The sequence below is a fragment of the Lagopus leucura genome, unplaced genomic scaffold, assembly GCF_019238085.1.
Source record: "Lagopus leucura isolate 7727_CA_CO unplaced genomic scaffold, USGS_WTPT01 Super-Scaffold_100012, whole genome shotgun sequence".
NCBI lineage: Eukaryota > Metazoa > Chordata > Aves > Galliformes > Phasianidae > Lagopus > Lagopus leucura.
Window position 1 is genome coordinate 19826634 of NW_024962267.1, and position 16015 is coordinate 19842648.

At 42.5% G+C, this 16015-nt stretch overlaps 1 protein-coding gene across 5 annotated transcripts in view; it reads left to right on the forward strand.

The window, feature by feature from the left end:
- Window positions 1-1344: 1344 nt before the first annotated feature.
- Window positions 1345-16015, forward strand: part of TRPM8 (transient receptor potential cation channel subfamily M member 8) — a 30090-nt gene continuing 15419 nt past the window's right edge. For 3 of the 5 annotated variants that reach the window (XM_042874669.1, XM_042874670.1, XM_042874671.1), the window contains exons 1-13: window positions 1382-1461; window positions 2039-2112; window positions 3156-3312; window positions 6236-6413; window positions 6755-6927; window positions 8111-8285; window positions 8964-9031; window positions 10311-10508; window positions 11516-11618; window positions 12207-12325; window positions 12653-12943; window positions 13412-13507; window positions 14274-14403. In XM_042874669.1, coding sequence (XP_042730603.1) covers window positions 1426-1461; window positions 2039-2112; window positions 3156-3312; window positions 6236-6413; window positions 6755-6927; window positions 8111-8285; window positions 8964-9031; window positions 10311-10508; window positions 11516-11618; window positions 12207-12325; window positions 12653-12943; window positions 13412-13507; window positions 14274-14403 — 1798 coding nt within the window. In that variant the 5' untranslated portion in view covers window positions 1382-1425. Of the gene's footprint in view, window positions 1462-2038; window positions 2113-3155; window positions 3313-6235; window positions 6414-6514; window positions 6610-6754; window positions 6928-8110; window positions 8286-8963; window positions 9032-10310; window positions 10509-11515; window positions 11619-12206; window positions 12326-12652; window positions 12944-13411; window positions 13508-14273; window positions 14404-16015 lie in introns of those variants that run through there. The other 2 variants (XM_042874668.1, XM_042874672.1) reach the window with 2 other exon arrangements.

A 16015-nucleotide genomic window follows, 5' to 3' on the forward strand; every position in this document is an offset into this window, starting at 1 on the left:
TTAATCTTCTCTGCTTACAGTTATGCCCATGGTCCATTTTCCAATGTTAACTTACAAGGCAAATCAACAAGTGAAGTAAAGCTCGGCCAATAAATGCTTCACAAATCCAGACCAACACTCATTTCTCCCCGTGGATCTTTTGTCTTGAATTTTGCCCTTATAAACATTTTTCATCAAAAATAAATCACGTGCAGTAACGAGAATTGCACGGTGGATTCTTTATAACTATGCCTCCCATTGCAATCATCAGGCACACAGCTAAATAAGTGAGGTGGTGTGCATTTGCAGTTGCTTTAGACAATCCAGTTTTGTGTTATCTGCTTTTTTATAATGATAGTGAAGTACAAATGTTTCTGTGAAAACTTGCCTTTTTCTTGCTTTGGGAGTTGCTCTAATGATCACTGCTGCTTCCAGCTGTCCTTGACTGGTAGTCAAGGTAGTTCTGCTTTTGGATAAAATCTGTGAGTAAATGGTTTATTTTCCACTGGGTTGTTTCTGGTGCTCAGAAATGATCTATTCTCACTCAGGGGTGATTTTTTAGAGCTGGAGGATGAGTGCTGCTGCACCTGGGGCCAGCTTTTCTCCTTGTGGTATCACCTGAGACACAAACCCAGTGTACACAGTGGGAGCAGAGGCAGGAGAAAAGGCAGCATTGAAAGCAGTGAGATTGCAGCTCTGTGCCTTAGCTGAGGCTGCTCCACAGAGGGAAGCCAGCACCCTTACATGCTCTAGAGGGTAACTGCAGTGTGTTTGGTACTGAGACTGACGTGTTAATGAACTTTAAATTCTTACTCTCCTTCTGGTTGCATCCTTTGGCTGTCATTAGTGGAGCAGTTGACAGATGTGAGGGCTCTGAATTGAGGTGCTGTGGTGCTGCATCTGCTCTAAGTTTCTGGTGTCCTCCCGGCCCAACTTCTTTTTACATGATGGCTCATTTTCTGTGATTGGAAGTGTTACTTATTAATATCACACACCAAACTAAGAGAGTGCTCATTGTATATGAGCACTCAACAGCGTAGTGTGCCCATCTGAGATGGCAGGGAAAGAGAGAAATGTTGGGATGAAGTGAGATGTATGTGACGGAATATACATTCCTTTCTCAAAGCATGTTGACTTGGAATTCTTTCTGGGTGGGGAAAGAAAGACGAAAGTCTTCTTGTGGAATGAAATAGGAGAAAAGATTTCCTCTGAGTGCTAGTTTCACATTTTAGCAATCAATTCAATGTAAAATTTTTATGTTGAATTTGAATAAGCCCTCCCTTTACCCCCTCCCAGGACACCTTGTCCTTGCTGATCCTATCTGTTGAAGGAAATGACCATGGCAGTGAGCCTTTCCCCTCTGCCATGCCATTCCAGGTTTCTGCAGGCACCATGAGGCACCGAAGAAATGGCAATTTTGAGAGTTCCAGACTCCTCAATTCCAGCATGTCTCGCAGCATAGATGTGTCGTGCAATGACAGCGTGAGTATCAGGACATGGCTGATAAACTTGGGAGATGTTTCATCGATGTGTCAGCTTTGCTTTCGTGGAGGTTTCCCAGTCAGACGGACCAGAGTTAACCAGAGTTTGGAAAGTATCATCAGGTTTAACCTCTGTAACCATCCATGCAAATGGAGTTGTTCTCTAGTCTACAGCTGACTGCATGGTGCCACTGAATTCAAGTAAGATGTTTTCTATGTGGGTCTTCTGGATTACAACTGCTGAAATTCAAGTAAGCTTTTCATGGCAATTCGTAGGGTTTAAATTCTGCTTTGGTGTTCAAGTTTTTTATGGGGGGAAGCCCCACGTTCTGTTATATTGTGCTTGATAGAAAAGTATTGATATCACTCTTTCATTTGAGTGCCTGTTTGTGATGTTTAGCTGTCTTCTGTGTTTTGTCTGTTTCCCTCAATGCTTTCTCTTTCCTCCCTGCCAACCACTTTGAGAAGGCAGACTTGAAAATCACACCAATTTCACTTTGTGCTTGAACTGACCGTGCTGTTACTGAAGTCTGTGCTGTTTCATAACCTGCTGAAAGTAATTCTTTTTTCCCCCCAAGGATTTGGTCAACTTCATTCGAGAAAACTTTAAGAAGAGAGAATGTGTCTTCTTTACAAAAGACAGCAAGTCAGTGTAAGCAGCCATTTTCCTCTGGTGTTGCAGATGTTGGGTGTCAGGAGCTGAGGGTATTGCTTCTTGCTAAGCCACGTGGCAGGGGTGTTTGGGAAGCAGACTCAGGAGTCTGAATCTAGCAGTGCAACCTCACCTCAGTCTTGCTTGTACAAGTCCTCTGGTTGTCATTGCTTGTTTGGTCTGTTAGCGTATGTCTGGGATATTGTTCAGTCGTGGTCAGAAGAACTGGAATTCTAATGGTAGGATAGGTACCCTGGGGTGCTTCTCCCAGCCCTACAAAGTGTTTTGATCACACACTCTCTATATTGTAATTTATAAATTACATAAATTTAATGCTGTGCAAATATAACATACATTATAAGATTCATTTTTATGAAAGGAATCTACAGAGAAGATCAGATCCAACTGCCTGCCTGCTTCTGGGTTATCAGAAATTGAAAGCACGTCGTTGAGGGCATTATCCAAATGCCTTTTGAACACTGGCAGGCACGGGGCATCGACCACCTTGCTAGGAAGTGTGTTCCAGTGTTTGACCACACCTGAGCCATATCCCTGTAATCTGCCCACTGTTGTTTATGTCCCTGCCTCCATGTCTATACTTTTCCTTTTTGCACTACCTTTGACTGAGAGGAGTAAGAAGTGTATTACCTGTGCTCCCAAACTGTCATCATTGTGTGGAGGGATATGTTGGTGATTCTGAGTTGCCTTGTTGCTACTCAGCAGTGAAAGAGCAGAAGCAGATGTCCTTTCCCTCTCGATTTGACCATGTATTAGACCAGTCAGACCCTGGATTTACATTGAAAATGATTATAATGGACAGAACAGTAACTTTTTACTTTTCCTACCTGCTTAAGAGCGCAGAAAGGAGAAGAAACTATTTGTACCCTTAAGTTTAGTGGCTGATAAGGTTATCTGATGGTGTCCGATGCTGAAACCTGCTCTGACTCTGAGTGTCCTGTAGGCTTTCAAATTAAGCTGCTGATGTTTTAACTTGGGTTAAGGTAAGGAAAGAAGTCACATAGGCCCATTCACTCTTCTTCCAGGGGCAATTTGTGTAAGTGCGGATACCCTGAAAGTCAACATATAGAGGGCACTCAGATCAATGATGATGAAAAGTGGAATTATAAGCAGCACACCAAGGAACTTCCTACCGATGCCTTTGGGGATGTTCACTTCGAAAATATAGAAAGGAGAGGAAAGGTAAGTCATCTTCTTGAAGGGCAAATGTCAGGCCCCATGGGAGTCCTGAATCCAATGCCAGTGGGGGTTCCTAAAAACAGGGAAGGTGAAGCTGAAGTAGATTTTATTCGTAAAGAAATGGGAAGAGTTAGGCTAGAAAGGAGCTGAGATGGTTTCTTTAGCTGTGATAGCTGGAACAGTGTACAGTTTCTTCTGTGTTATTTGTTTTATAGACTGGTGTGTGCATGTGTGTGTGAAGGTGTTTCCAGGTGTAACAGAAGAATTTGTTTGGAGTCTGGAGGAAATAGTTTCAGCTTGACCTGTGATGTCTGTGATGAAGTGTATCTGTGTGCTGTTGCACTGCCCACTCTGTGCTTCTCACTGCTACTGAAAAGTGATGGTGTTGAGGCACAACTTAGCACCCTTTTACCCATCTTTACTAGTGAACCCAGCACAGTAAGCTTAAGTGCCTGAATGACTGAGCTCCTGATAAAGGTGCTTTTTTTCCTGACTTTCTGACTTTAACATTAAGGCAGGGTTGTTTCTTAGAATGCTGCTCCTTTTCAGTGCAGATAAACTTATACTTTAGAAAGAAAATGGTGGGAGACTGCGCATCAGTGTGACTCCTGGGGCAGGAGCATGGCTAACATGCTTTGCTGTTGAAGCTGCAACAGGATTCGGGAGATAATAATCATAGAGATTTCACATCTGGAAGGACGTAAGACCTTTTTTCTGAGGATCTGTGCTCTTCAGTACAGAAGCTGCATGCACGTACCTGGTTGGTGTTCTCCAAAATCATCACTTGTGTTTTTAATGGCGTTACCATTGCATGGCATGTCATTGCTGCCTGCAGAGCTTTCTGACCACTCACCTTTTTCTCCCCTCCCCCTTTCCTTTTTCTCCTCCTCCCTTGCACCTTTTTCTCCTTGCCCCTATCCCCCAAATCCGAGGTAATTGAAGACCCTCTTCAGTGAGGGGCAGGAAGATTTACGCTCTGCATCCCACTCCCAAGGTCACACCAATACTGTGGTAGAGATGCCAGATGTGAACAGGCCAATAAAAAGTCTACCTTTACTAAGTCCTCCTTCAGCTCGTTTATTTCTGCAGTACTGCTCAGAAGCTGTGCCATCCAAGAACATGCAGTTTCTGTATTTAATGTTCTGGCAGCCTTCAGCCTGGATAAAAGCTTGCTTTGTCGAATACCTGTCTGAATTGAGCTGCAGAGACGCCTGTTAGCAGTAACAGTAACTGTGTGTGATGGTCCTCGAGTCTGTGGGCATGCACTAGCTGGGTGCATCAGGCAGATGGCACTGTTGGATTTTGGAAGAAGCAAGCTGCGTTCAGCTGAGCGGGTTACAGCCTGGCATGGACTGGAGGTGGAAAGAGCCAGGTGGATGGTGGGGTTCAGAGCCTTGTACAGGGGAAATGCCTTCTACTACAGAGCTAATAGGAGTTGCATTGGCTGTTCTGAACCATTTGCAGGAACTAGGCTTGGGAACCTTCCTAGAACGTAGGAGTGTGTTGTTTGATTCAATTTGAATGCCTTTCAAGGTGTTTTTTTAGCATAGAAAAAATGGATCTGAGCTTTTTTTACATAAATGGAGAGATGGTACGACTATCTGAGACCAGTTATCTATGTTCTTTATGGCATCCTAATAGACTGTTCAGACTTTGTTGTGAGTTTGATGCAGTTAGTTTTGTTACAGTTAGAACTGCTGTACCACAGACTTGCTTGGTGTTCATCCTGTGGATCCAAGGTCTATGAGTGGAAGGTTTGGGAAGCCTTACAGTGACTCTTCAGGCCTCTGAAGGGAGGATTTCAGTATTGGTCAGGGGGATCCTTTCCTCCTTGGGCGTGAGATGCTAGGAGTTGTTTCTGTAGATCTTTTTCAAGGCTTTTGCTTGTGCTCTTTCTTCTCAATGCTTCTGAATTATGCAGTTATTTCCATTGGATTTCTCACTTCTAAAACTATTTTTACCTGCCTCACGCATTTACACTCAAACATTGATTGTTATTGCCCATTGATTTCTTTTTACAGACACCTGTGCCATCTGGTGTCAGCATTCTTCCACACCACCCTCATTCTGGTCATACATCGTTCAGTCTCCACAGAATAGCTACTTGTCATCATTATGAGCTAAAGCTAAGACAAACACAGACAGTGCTTGCCAGATTGCCAGACGGCTGCTGTCACGGCTGTAATCAGTTCACACCAAACTGATTCTTAGGATGTCGATTCGTTACAGAGACAGTGAACTTCAGGTTGGATGTTAGAGAAATTTCTTCTCTGGAAGAGTGATTAGGTGCTGGAATGGGCTGCCCAGAGAGGTGCTGGAGTCACCAACCCTGGAGGTGTTCAAGAAACTTTTAGATGTGTTTTAGTGGGAAATACTGGTGGTAGGTGAATGGTTGGACTGGGTGATCATGGAGGTCTTTTCCAACCTTGGTGATTCTATAACTCAATGACTTTCACTAGTAGTGGCAAATGTTTCCTGTGTCATGCAGTTTATCTTCTGTGCAGTTGAAGATGTATGTGGCAGAACACAGGGTACAGACACGGCACTGCAGCTCACCCAAGTTGCAGTTTTGGGACTGAAAAGGCAGAGCTGGGAGACTTGAGATGAGCAGTCGTGTTCTTCACTATGCTGCTGGTTGTAAGCTACCACTCAGTGCTCCGCTTTAAGACCATCCCTTATCTCTAGACCTGATCTACAAGTAGAGGAAAGTACCTCAGAAATACCATGCTGTAGGTTGTAGGGAGAATATAAAGATGCCTTAGAGGAAGAAATAAATACTTAAGCTCCGATTGTTCATCAGTTCACTCGCTGCCCACCAGCTGTTGCAATGAGAGTGTACGATAGAGAAGAAAATACAATTCCTGGTCTGTTTCCAGCTATCAGTGTTTATCTCTTGTTATTTTTCTCTTATTTTTTCTCACTGAAGTACATCCGTTTGTCATGTGACACAGACCCTGAAACACTCTATGACCTCATGACACAGCACTGGCACCTGAAAACCCCTAACCTTGTCATCTCTGTCACTGGAGGGGCAAAGAACTTCGCGCTCAAGCCCCGAATGCGCAAGATATTCAGCAGGCTGATCTACATTGCCCAGTCCAAAGGTAAAGACCTGCACGTGGATTTGTATTGCTACACCTGCATAAGGCTGACGGAGAGAAAGCAGCTAAGAGGGTCAGCAGGGAAGCAGAGTGTTCGTGTTGTTTCTGCTTGGCTGGTGCACGTGGGACAAATGTTATCTATCAGTTTGTAAGTTAGAGAGTTGAGAACTAGTCCTTCGGATGCCCATGGCAACGTAAGGTAGGCTGTGTGGCATGTATTTTATGTTTAACTGAAGGATAAATGCCTCAAAGTGTCAAGTTTTGAGTGGGAGTGGGATTGTGGTCTTTGAAAGGGAAGGTATTCCACTGTATCCTCCCATGTTATCCCTCCACATTGTCCCCAGGGGCCTGGATTTTCACAGGAGGTACACATTATGGGCTGATGAAGTACATTGGGGAAGTGGTCAGAGATAACACCATCAGTCTGAGCTCCGAGGAGAATGTGGTGGCTATTGGCATAGCAGCCTGGGGCATGATTTCCAACCGAGAAAGCCTGATTCGCAGTGGTGATAATGAGGTAAGAAGCATGAACAGTCAGTGGGGAAATAATGACAGGGCTCTGCTCTAAATTATGCAGATTACATCCTTGACTGCTGCTCTGAGCAGTGATGGGCTCAGCTGATGCTATCAGTTATGTGATGACTGACTTGAGCAATTAGCAAAGAGGTCTTCTTATTATGTTATGGTAGACCTGAGCTTGCTGGACTTTTTTGTCCAATGAAATGTTTGTGTAGAAACACAACAACAAACTTAGCAACACAACAGTTAGCTTTTGTGTACCTGAAACAATTCAACTTGGGTCCAGCTTTTCTTCAGCATGTGTTGCAGGGAGATGAAATACCAAGTGCTCTTTCCAAATCAGAAAGGTGCTAAGGTGTTCTCGTATGCAAGATGGTCTCAAACATCAGGTCTGGTGGGAGGGAGGATCAGCTAGTGATTCCAGCTGTGGGCTTAGCGCTCCTGCATGCAAGTTCAGCTGCTCTAACTTCATGTCTGACAGTTATGGAATACCTCTTCCACACTTACTCTAGCTGTGAAATCCTTGCGTAGTTGCCCAGAGTGGGGATTCCCATTAACTAAGACACCCTGTGCCACCTGTCCCTGTTGAGGCAGTCCCATCAGTCAGATACACTGGCACATCTCCTTTTATATCTTGTATAAGCTAGCTCTTACAAGCATATCTAAAATTCATCCAGCTAGATAAGAAAACTGATGAGTATACTGAGGGCTCTGAGATGATTTGGGGATTGGACTAGATGATCTCAACAGGACCCTCCCAGAATTTTCGAGTCCCTCAAATTCTGCAATTCTCTGATGTGTTGAAAGTAAGTTTTCTGCAGATTTAATGTTTCCAGTGGCTGAAGGAAGCATACTTGCCTCCTGCATTGCTTGACAGAACTTCTGAAAGGACTAAGCTGTTTAAACTAATTTCTTTCTGTTCCATTACCTGAAATGAAGTTATGGGAAGATCATCTCAAAACTGTACTTGTAAAGAAAACAAGATATTTCTACTGTGCTCTTCTATGATGTTTCTCTCACAATCTTTTGTTGCTGTTGGGACTGTTAGTGTCTGGAGTCAGGACTCCTAAATGATAAAGAATAACTGGTGTTTGGAGGTTCAGCTGCCACAGGTTTGACCTTCAAAACTTGTGCATGCTTTGTCCTTGCTTTTCTGTTAAACACTGTGCTTGTGATTCTAGGGGTACAACTTGGCTCATTACATAATGGATGATCTCAAGAGAGATCCCCTCTATTGCCTGGATAATAATCACACCCATCTCTTACTGGTTGACAATGGCACCCACGGGCACCCAACAATAGAGACAGAAGTACGAACTCAGTTAGAAAAGTACATTTCGGAGCGAGTTATCCCAGGTAGGTGTGGATGTCAGGTTGCAGACCTCCTCCTCCTTGGAACTTGCTTGCTCTGGGGCTCAGTGCTCATTCCAAGGAATGAAAAAGCAGTAGAATCATCCCTTGAATGATAAGTGGGAGGAGTGTGTTATCTGCATTTCATCTCGAGCACTTTCAAGAACAAGCAGTCTTCTTCAGAGCCATCTCTTTCCCCTCACTGCCATTTTTTATGTGACAGTAGTCCTCTGTAGGACACAACAAATAATCTGCTTTAGCAATGCAGCCCTTCTTACTCTTCCTTCTCTTGGAAGCTGACTACTGACTTCTGCGTGTGGCCCAACTGGCACTGAGTTCCAGGTTGCTGAAGCACAGCTACACAGGAGCTGATATTATGCTTTTTAAAAAAATATCAGTGATGATCCATCTGCATCCAGCTTATAAACAGTTTCTTCTTTGGCCCCTTCTTTGCTAAGAAGGAAAAAGACAAAGGCCTTGGCAGCTGCTCTTGACTTTGTGTCTCTTAAAAACCAGCTGGAGTCGTGTGGTTCTTAGCTTTCCTTTACCATTGAAAATGTGGAAAATCAACAGTAAACTGGTATCAAAATGAGTGCACGAACAACTCAGAAATGATGTTGTTGAACAGGTTGGTCAAACTGCACTAACAGGTTGAATCTTTTTTTCTGTTGGCCTGTTCCACAGAATCAAATTACGGTGGGAAGATTCCAATTGTATGTTTTGCTCAAGGAGGAGGGAAAGAGACTTTGAAAGTGAGTTTACTTCTTTCATTTGCTTCTTTCACATTTTCCAGGAGTGACATAGGAACGTTGCTCTTGTATATCAGAAGAGTCTTTGTCAGCCATGTCACTATTGACCTTTAGTTTATCTGATGGTTTGGTTTGCCAAAATTTGCCTTGCACTTGTTCAGTGGAGGTCAGTATTTTCATTTCATACACTGAGAAGATCAGCTTATGTTGGAGATACTCCAGTTTAAAGCCTGCAAAAGCTGACCTTATTGCTGATCCTGTGAACCGTGGGCCACATCTAGTTTAAACCTAGAGAGCTGAACAAGTGAGCTAATACTGAGGCTAGTCAAACTGGGTGACAAAAAATGTTCCTAGTAATTCTAAGCACAGTCTCTGTTACCATTTCATTGCTAACATTAATCAAGTAGTCTGTATCGCTCTGTGAAATTGTTACCCCAGCCTTTCTGTGTTTCCTGGTGTTTGATTCTACTTGTGTGATTAATTTAGTTTTGCCCACAAGCATATTGTAGATGAATGCAGATGCAGAGTTCAATATGCTAATCAGAAGTCCAAAGATAAAGACGAGATGAAAGCATCCATTCAAGTTTTAGAGTGAAGCTTTGCTGTAACTGCTATCTTCTTTTAGTTTCAAGCAGCCAACTTTTAAGAGAGGATTTTACTACAACTGAAGGAGTTGTACTGAATGCTGTATAAGAACAGCTGGTTGAGAAGCATTGTGATTGCCTGTATGGAGAGACATCAAACCACCATGATGCATAACATATTTACTAGCTATCTAATCAGTATGATAAAAGCCACGTCAAATTAAATGCTTCGTTCATGGAAGGAGGATCCTCTGAAATGTTATTGGATGATGCTTCAAGGATGGGTTCATGCGAACCATAGGGTTTACTCATTAGTGTTAATAATACACTCAGACATCTTTGTCTGCCATCTTGCTCATTTATAGATAAAATCAAAACCTGTCTTCTGCAGGAGTGAACTGAGTCTCTGACCAGCTCGAAGTGATCAGCAGGTTTCATGCTGCAGAAGTCTGTTTGTGTAAGACTATTGGCTTTTCCTCTAACAAATAAAGCTGGAGCCCTTGTACTCACCTTCAGTGTTATTTAAGCAACACTTGTCCATAGAAGAGAAGTGACTGTTGGTTTAAGTCGGATGTTGAGAAAAACATCTTCACAGAAGGGGTGGTCTATACTAAAATTACTAGGCTTTCTTCCTGAATAGTATTCTTTGAATAGCACAGTGGTGCTGCAAGTTGTCATCTTTCCTCTTTGCTCCCTAGTCCATCCATGTGGCCATCAAAAGTAAAATTCCCTGCGTTGTTGTGGAAGGCTCTGGACGGATAGCTGATGTTATAGCTAGCTTGATGGAAGCAGAAGACACTCTTACTTCCTTGTGTGTCAAGGAGAGCTTGCTGAGGCACCTGCCTCGCACCATTTCAAGGCTCTCAGAAGAGGAGACTGAAAGCTGGATCAAATGGGTAAGTAGTATGTGCTGTTGTAGAGAGCTGGTGAGGCTGAAAGCAGCAGAAAGGTAGAAAGGAAACGAGGTCAGGAGCAGCCAGGTTTTGGGGGAGCAGCATGTACTGCATACACGTAACACAGCTGAAGATGTAACAGTGCACATACACCAGCAAATTCGTTTGCCTTTTTTTTTTTAATCTTTGACCACAGATGGAACCCTCAGAATTCAGCTACCATGCTGACTGTTTATTACAAGAGCTTTTTTGGAGACTGGGGAGACTGGAGGACTAAGGAGAGCATCTCCTATATTGCTCAGGCCAAACTCAGGAAACTGTTTTGACTTTCCATTTACCTGATCTTCTGACTGACCTGGTTTTAGATATACTTCTGCCCTCCTAAATAGGGACAAAAAAATGGAGCTGTAGGAAAATCTTGATGTTTTTCTGAAGTCTTTGTTCCAACAACACTTCTGCCCTGTAGTCCGTTAACTTAGGTTAATTGACTTCCTCAATTAAAAGCCAGTGCTTTATCATAGGGTCTGACTCAGTTTTCCTCTTCTGTTTAATTATCTCCTGCCTTCATGGGAGGAGCAGAAGGTGGGAAGTGATTGCATGTTCGTAATGGGGGTGGAAAATGATGGGTTGCTTCTTATAAGTCCCCTTCACTCACTTTTTCCCCCTCTTTATTTAATATTAGTTATTTCTTATGTATGTACCATTGTAAGTTGTTTGCAAGCTCCAGATAGAGATTCAGTCGGTCATACTTTAAGAGTAGTTCCTTATTACTGATACTGTGTTTTTTGGGATGTTTGCTGTATTCAGAGGAAAACTAATCTTAGACTTCGGCAGCTTAAACCTCATCTGCTCCTGTCTGGACTTGTGTAAATTTTAACAACTGTACTTGGAAACAGGACTGATGAGAAGGAAGTTGGCTACAGTGTGATGGAAGATTTCTTTTAAAGAGGCTCTAGGAGATCAGCTGCTAAACATTCTATATTGCTTTGAGTTGAAACTTCTTTTTGTAGATCAAAGAAGTCCTTGAGAACCCTCATTTACTGACAGTTATCAAAACAGAAGAAGCTGGAGATGAAATTGTGAGCAATGCCATTTCTTTTGCTCTGTACAAAGGCAAGTAATTGTCTTTCTGTTCTGTCATTTTGTGTGTGTGTGGTATTTTTGTGTGCTGCTTTTTAAACAGGCGGACAAAGATGGGTTACTCTGGGATTCTGAATAGTGGGGTTTTGCCCTGTGCAAACGTATTTTCATAAACTGAGTGTTCTGCTGAACCTGGAAACCATCAGTCCTTTTGCATGCAACATTTTCTTAAACTTGAAGTAACTGTCCCAGTGGGAGGTGGGTTTGGTTTAGCATTTGGTTTTACTTGTGCTCGTTTAATTTTCTCCTGCGAAATTCCCTATTGAAATTAGCATTGAGGGCATAAATGAGTTTAAAGCAAATAATAAAAATAACAAAATAGTACCATTTTCTGCATGGTGTGTGAAACTGAAGGTGTGATATGCATGCATGAGGCACTAGGTGTGTCTGTAAGCTTTGAGAATCCTCTAAAACCCAATCAGGAAGATATAGATGAGTCTGGGGAAAGATGCCTGGTACAGGGCTCTTGTTGAGCAGAGCGTGAAATCAGAGATGAATAAGTATGCCAAGAAGCTCTTCTGTCTCTGGTCTTTTACCTAGAGGATTGTTCCTCCTCAGCAGCTTTCAGCACCAATGAACATAACAGAGATAACTGGAATGGGCAGCTGAAGCTGCTGCTGGAGTGGAACCAGTTGGACCTGGCCAGTGATGAGATCTTCACCAATGACCGAAACTGGGAGGTACAGATGGTTTCTGAGTACGGTGATATGGGCCAGGGGAGAAGGGGGAAGAGAGACATGGTAACAGCAGCCAGTGTCTCAGCGTCCCACCCTCTGTGGTGATACTTAAGACCACCTTTTCCTCCTTGCACTGGTATCGTAGACAGGTCGTGCCAGAAGTGCTCGAGGCCATCCAACAAGTGCAATTACATATGTGAAAAACTGTTTCTCATGAAAGCGTGCCAGCCTGAAGGAAAATGTGGCAGTTAGCTACAGGTATCAGTCCCCTTAGGTAAGCTTTTCACATCCCATACGACCCCTGATATTTACTCTTCCATTTCTTCCCAGTCTGCTGACCTGCAGGATGTCATGTTCACAGCCCTAGTGAAAGACAGGCCCAAATTTGTTCGTCTCTTTCTGGAAAATGGTCTGAATCTGAGGAAATTCCTTACCACAGAGGTCCTTAGAGAGCTGTACACCAACAACTTCAGCAGCTTGGTGTTCAAGAACCTGCAAATCGCCAAGAACTCCTATAATGATGCACTCCTCACGTTTGTGTGGAAGATGGTTGAAGACTTTCGGAGAGGTCTCAAAAGAGATGATAAAAATAACAAGCATGAGCTGGAGATACATCTTTCAGTGAGTGATTTCCATTGTGCATCCCTGAAAAGGAGGGGAAAAAGAAAAAGGAAAAGCTATGTTTTATTTCTAGTATAGCAGGATTTACTTTTAACAATCTCAGCCTTATTTTTAACTTAACATATGGTCCCATTTTACCAATACATGTAGGGATTGTTTAGCTATGAGCAAAATGGGTGGATGTATTTGGATGTTGAGTTAAAATAATTTCTATTGCAATCATAATCATGACATGTCAATGTCATAACTATACTTGTAATTGAAACCAACATAAATGCAGAGTCCAGTGCAGAGGTGCTAGCTGGGCATGAGTAATCAGAACTTATAACCTGGTACAGACCATGGTATTTTGTACCAATCTGCTCTAGAGCAAAGAAGTTGATGGTGTAGAACTTTAAGGACTTGTTCCAGAAAGCGGTTTAGTTGAACTTTGGTCTGAAGAATTGTTGCTTTTTCTTTTTTCTTCAGACTGAGTGTCCTATCACAAGACATCCATTGCAAGCTCTGTTTATCTGGTCTGTTCTTCAGAACAAGAAAGAGTTATCCAAAGTCATCTGGGAACAAGTGAGTTGAGTTGTTCTTAGCTCCTGTTTGTAAACAGCACAGTGATGCTCCTCGTCTTCAGGTTGTTGGCCGTAGAACTGTGGTAGACAATTGCAAGGTGATTCAGTAAGTAGGTTTACTGTTATACATTTTGTGTTTGGGCCTGGATTTCATACTTTCCTTCCATAATGCTGGATACATGTCAGCAGTCCAAACTAGTACTTACACATAGCTACATTTTCTTGTCTGTTTTCAATCTTGAATGCTAAGTGCCCCCCATTCTGCAATATGAAAGCGTTGTGATCCCAGTTATTTGATTGAAATCCGTTTCTAAATTTGATTAGACATTTAGATATAATTGCATCAAATGCATAATTCACAGACTGCAACTGTGATGCTAATGCATGCAAAGCTAATGGATGCTCCTGCTCACGTTGGTCTGTGTCTCCAAAGCAGAGCACTTCCTCCCTGGAATATACTAACATAGTCAACTGGTCCAGATGGGTGTACTGTGAATACAGGATTGTAGTTCCTGGCAGAGCAGACCCTCTTCTGTGCATCTTCAGCCAGAGATGCAAAGCTGATATCTGACTGAAAAACAAAAGAACTTTTCAGACTGGTCACAAAGTTGTTACCAACCCAGTACAGAGATAGTTACCATTTGTGTCATGGAACTAGATCTTCATTTGCCAGTCTTGACTGGGAACAAAAAGAGGGGGTAATGTTTAAAGAATACATCGCTTTCCCTCTTCAGAGGGGTTTGCATGACTTAACTCTCTCTCCACAGACCAGAGGTTGTACTTTGGCAGCTCTTGGGGCCAGCAAGCTCCTGAAAAGCATGGCGAAAGTGAAGAATGATATAAATGCTGCTGGTGAGTCTGAGGAACTTGCTAATGAGTATGAGACAAGAGCAGTAGGTAAGTGCCTTCTTTTAAGCCCTTTAGAAATTTAATAGACGGGTCAGAGATCAGGAAACTGTTCAGTTTCTTTGAATGTTACTGGCTTTAGCGATCTCCAGATCTGATGTACAGCAGTGCTTGCCAAACAGTGTTTTTATTTTGTGCACATAACGCAAAATGAAAGCAGAATGCAAGGAATGTAGTTCATTCAGTTTGCTGCAATACTTCCCAGAAGGCTAGCCTGATTTGTAAAGAAGAGTATGACGTTTCAGGAAGAAGTAGAAAAACCCTTCATTTAGAAAACTAGTTATCCAGCATGAAATCATAGAAATATAGAACGGTTTGGGTTGGAGAAGGGACCTTTGAAGATCACATAGCCCGAGCCATCCCACACTATCTTTCACTAGATCAGGTTGCTCAGAGCCCTGCCCAACCTGGCTTTGAACACTTCTAATGATGAGGCACCCACAGCTTCTCTGGGCCACCTGTTCCATTAGCATTGTGATTTTCACTGCTTAGAACTGTTTTCCACACCATCTGTTCCCATTAGAAACTGTTCTGTCTGAACAGCTTGCCTCCAAATATGAGTGTTCAGGGATTTTTTCTTTTTTTTTTTTTGGTGGAGAATTTCTTTCCTTAGGAAGAAGAGTTACCTGGCTGTAATGGCAAGGCTGAAATAGCAAGGACAATATAGAGTAAGAGAAGCATTCTTCATGAGAGCTGGTAATGTTTGGGTTGAGAGGAGTCATCCTTCAATTTTGCAGTAGTACTGCAAAGTAGGAGTGAGAATAAATTGCAGATAAAAAGTATATTGAATTCCTGAATTCTAAACAACAGCATCCTAAGCCTTTGTTATTCTGAAAAGAAAAGCACTGCTGCCACTCATTGAGAATGCAGATCTAGATCATGCATTCTAGGTCAGTCATTTTTCTTTTTATGACCTCTGGTTTCTCCTGTTAAAAGGGTTGTCAGTGGTTCAGAATTGAGTTCTGCATCTCATGAGCTGGAGTAACGAGTGTTTCTTATTTAAAGAGGCTAATTGGTGTCAGATAGTTGGGGTAGGGCCCATCATCCCATAACTTGGAGCAAAATACAATACACTGTTGCCTTTAAAGACTTTATTACAGGTTATGGCCTTGTTCTCTTGACTGATCTGCTTATACAAATGGCAAGTCTGTAATTGCATTGTCAAGCAATTTGCTGTCATATCCACAAATCAGATTAGATAATGGTTAACGTGTAACAGCCTATGTTAAGCAAACATTGCTGTGCATCAGATCTGGAGATCAGATCTGAAAATGTCTTGCTTGTTACCAGAAAGTATCTCATGCTTCACAAGGTGAAAACCACTTAGACTTTCTTAAAGGTATCCAGGTCTCTTGGGTCTGATACAGAGAAATGACCACTGAAGTCTGTTTTTAGGACTGACCTGGTAATACCAGCTGAAGGTATTGCTGTATGTATGCATCCTTGCAGTTATGGTTAAAAGCTGTTTGAAAAACACCTAGGGAAATATGTTGCTGGAGAGGAGCACTTCCTTAGTTTTTAGTGTAGAATGCACCTTAACACCATCCCTGTGTAAGGTGACTTTTATATTACAGTTTTTCATCCCAACCTGAATTCTGCATGA